General features: G+C 44.0%; 1 protein-coding gene across 1 annotated transcript; it reads left to right on the forward strand.

Annotated features, from left to right (window-relative positions):
* The first annotated feature begins 537 nt into the window (after window positions 1–537).
* On the forward strand, window positions 538–2,462 carry LOC126624009 (uncharacterized). Its single transcript, XM_050293004.1, has 2 exons — window positions 538–1,280; window positions 1,437–2,462. Exons 1-2 carry the CDS (start codon window positions 661–663, stop codon window positions 2,128–2,130), a joined length of 1,314 nt encoding a protein of 437 aa, XP_050148961.1. The 5' UTR covers window positions 538–660; the 3' UTR covers window positions 2,131–2,462.
* The last annotated feature ends 645 nt before the right edge of the window (window positions 2,463–3,107 follow it).

Below are 3,107 nucleotides of genomic sequence, written 5' to 3' on the forward strand. Positions count from 1 at the left end.
ATCATTAAATATCCTGACTGTCATGCCATAAGAAACCTATCGATATTAAATGAGGGATAATGAAGATATAAATTGTATTAAGACAATATTAACTCGTATTCCTCTATCTATTGAATAGTTATTGTTAGTTTAGCAAAACATATTACAAGTAAAATCTCATTTAAAAGTTTCCACACTAAAATGTAATATGTGACGAGACGAGAATTTGAAGTAGACACTAAACATATTTTGTCTCTTTATCGAACTAGTTCTCGAGTATTCTCATCACCATAATTTTTCTCTTTAAGTCATAAATCATTAACCTTGTGAAAACAATTTTTTTATCAAAATTTAATTTGTTTATTTCTCCAAACTACCATAAAATCCATTTAAATATTAATAAATATGAAATATTTTGTCCATAAAAATGAAAATCTGAAAGAAGAAAAAGGAAAGAGAGCCCATGCTTAGGTCATTGAGTTCGGCCGCAGCCTATAGAGTCTCTGCACATCAGACTCTAGCTGTTTTTACAGCCTGTCTCTCGTCTTCATGTCTCTATCTTCTTCTTCCAGTCTTCACGCTCCTCTCTCCCCTTATATTCCTAATCCCACCCAAAACCCAACAATCACAACGATCAAACCTCCCAGATCAAACCCTGACCAAACCTCCCAAACCCTTTCAATGGATCCGTGCCCGTTTGTACGGATCCTCGTCGGGGACTTGACCCTCAAGTTTCCCATGGCCTCCAGGCCCTCCTCCGCCACCGTCCACCCCTCCTCCTCCCCCTGCTTCTGCAAGATCAAACTCTCCAACTTCCCCCACCAGGTCTCCACGGTTCCGCTCATCGCCAACGACGGCCAAGCCGCGCAGACGGCCACCCACAACCATTCCCTCGCCGCTTGCTTCAATTTGAACAAAACCCAAATCGAGACTTTATCTTCCAAGCGATCCATCTTGAAAATCGCGGTCTACACGGGTCGGGTCGGCGCCACTTGTGGGTTAAACAGCGCGAAGTTGTTGGGTCGGGTTAATGTGCCGTTGTCAGAGCTGGGTGTGGCGGAGTCCAGGCCCGTTGTGTATCAGAACGGGTGGATCGCCATTGGTGGGAAGAAGAAGAGTAACGGCAATGGCTCCTCGTCGGCGGAGTTGTATTTGAGCGTCCGAGCCGAACCCGACCCGAGATTCATTTTTCAGTTCGACGGAGAGCCCGAGTGTAGCCCTCAAGTATTTCAAGTACAAGGGAATGTGAAGCAGCCGGTCTTCACTTGCAAGTTCGGCTTCAGAAACGATTTGCAATCAAGGTTAGTTTTCACTTTCCAGTCCTAATCACATGTTTGGTTGCCGAGAAAATCTCTCAATTTTGCCCTAGTGCGAAATTGGATTTCCGCAGTAGGAAACAAATAAATCGCCACTCAATAACTAATTTTCCTTTTTAATTTCGTTTTGTTTTTCAATAGGTCAATGTCATCACAGCCAGGCACACCGCGAAATTGGCTGCCTTTCGGTGGGACCCACAAGGAGCAAAGCGCGAAGGAGCGGAAAGGGTGGTCGATCACGATCCACGACCTATCCGGCTCGCCCGTGGCGGCGGCGTCGATGGTGACCCCGTTCGTAGCCTCGCCAGGTTCACACCGCGTGAGCCGGTCCAACCCGGGAGCGTGGCTCATCCTCCGCCCGAACGAGGGAACGTGGCAGCCTTGGGGCCGGCTAGAGGCTTGGCTCGAGCGCGGCGGCTCCGACAACGTTGGGTACCGTTTCGAGCTCCAGAACTCGACTCTCGCGAACTCCACCCTCGGCGCAAAAAATGGCGGGAAGTTCTCGATCGACCTGACCTCGAGCCTGACTCCGGCGAACAGCCCCCACAGCAGCTTCGACTTAGGGTCGGGGTCGTCGTCAAGACCGGGATCCGGATCCGGATCAGACTTCGGGTTCGGGCTGCTTCCCAGCCTGGTACAGAGAGGGTTTGTGATGTCCTCTACGGTGGAGGGTGTCGGGAAGTGTAGCAAGCCGGAGGTGGAGGTCGGGGTACAGCACGTGACTTGCACGGAAGATGCGGCCGCTTATGTGGCATTGGCGGCGGCAATGGATCTGAGCATGGATGCTTGCCGGCCGTTTTCTCAGAAACTCCGGAAGGAGCTGAGGCAGCAGTAGATTCGCTGGGGGATGGTTGTCGTTTAGAGGGAAGGCATTGTCGTTTCGGATTCGGCTAGGCATCGGATTCTTTTTTTCTTGGTGATTAACTGCCAACACAGCATTATTTTTTCGGCTGCCGTTTTTCAAATTTTTAAATTTTTAAATTTTGTTGGATGAGAGTGTACAGTGAGGAATGAGTCGGCAGGATTTAAATTTTTAGATTAATTATTTTTTTTCTTGTAATTTTTGTGAATTGATTGGGCTATTTGGTTAATACATGATTGAGTTGTTTGAGAAGAATCCAATGTTTGATGGGAAATTTATAAAATTATTTTTGATGGGAAATTAAATCCAGGCTGTCCAGAGTGGATGTATTCGGTGTAATGATAAGGATTAATAACTGGTTGATTAATTATTTGATTAAATACTTGGACGTGTGTGTAATTGTAACCCTAATTATATAATTTTTTGGTAGGCAATTACGTTTTTTCTTTTTTTTATAGAAAGTTTTGCTTTTGTGAAAGTTAGACACGTTAATGCAACTGATAAAAAGCATAACTCCAAATGAATAAATAAACATCGGTTTTATCAGTCTCATAGAGTAATGTATAATTGTTGTCTTGTTGCAATTTCAGCCTCTGTAAAACAAGAGAATTGTCAAGCTTTGGTTGTTACGATTTTGGATACCATTGAGGAAATATTTAGAATGGTCAGTATTTTTTTATTTATTTAGATACAAACTATGAAAAAAAAAAAGGGAATTCGAACTTGAAGCATATATATGGCGCGTTTACGTAAGGGTAATCAGAATCAAGAAACGGAATTAAATTCCGATTACGGTATACTCCGATGTTTACTAAATTTTGAGGAATCAAAATTTAATGGGTCTCACACAAATTTTGGAATCCAATTCCAATATTTGGCTGATTTGGATTCTTAAGATAAAAGAGGTATTTGGATTCCGGATGGCTTGAGGAATCAGAATGCTAACTTTT

The sequence above is a fragment of the Malus sylvestris genome, chromosome 5, assembly GCF_916048215.2.
Source record: "Malus sylvestris chromosome 5, drMalSylv7.2, whole genome shotgun sequence".
NCBI classification, from domain to species: domain Eukaryota; kingdom Viridiplantae; phylum Streptophyta; class Magnoliopsida; order Rosales; family Rosaceae; genus Malus; species Malus sylvestris.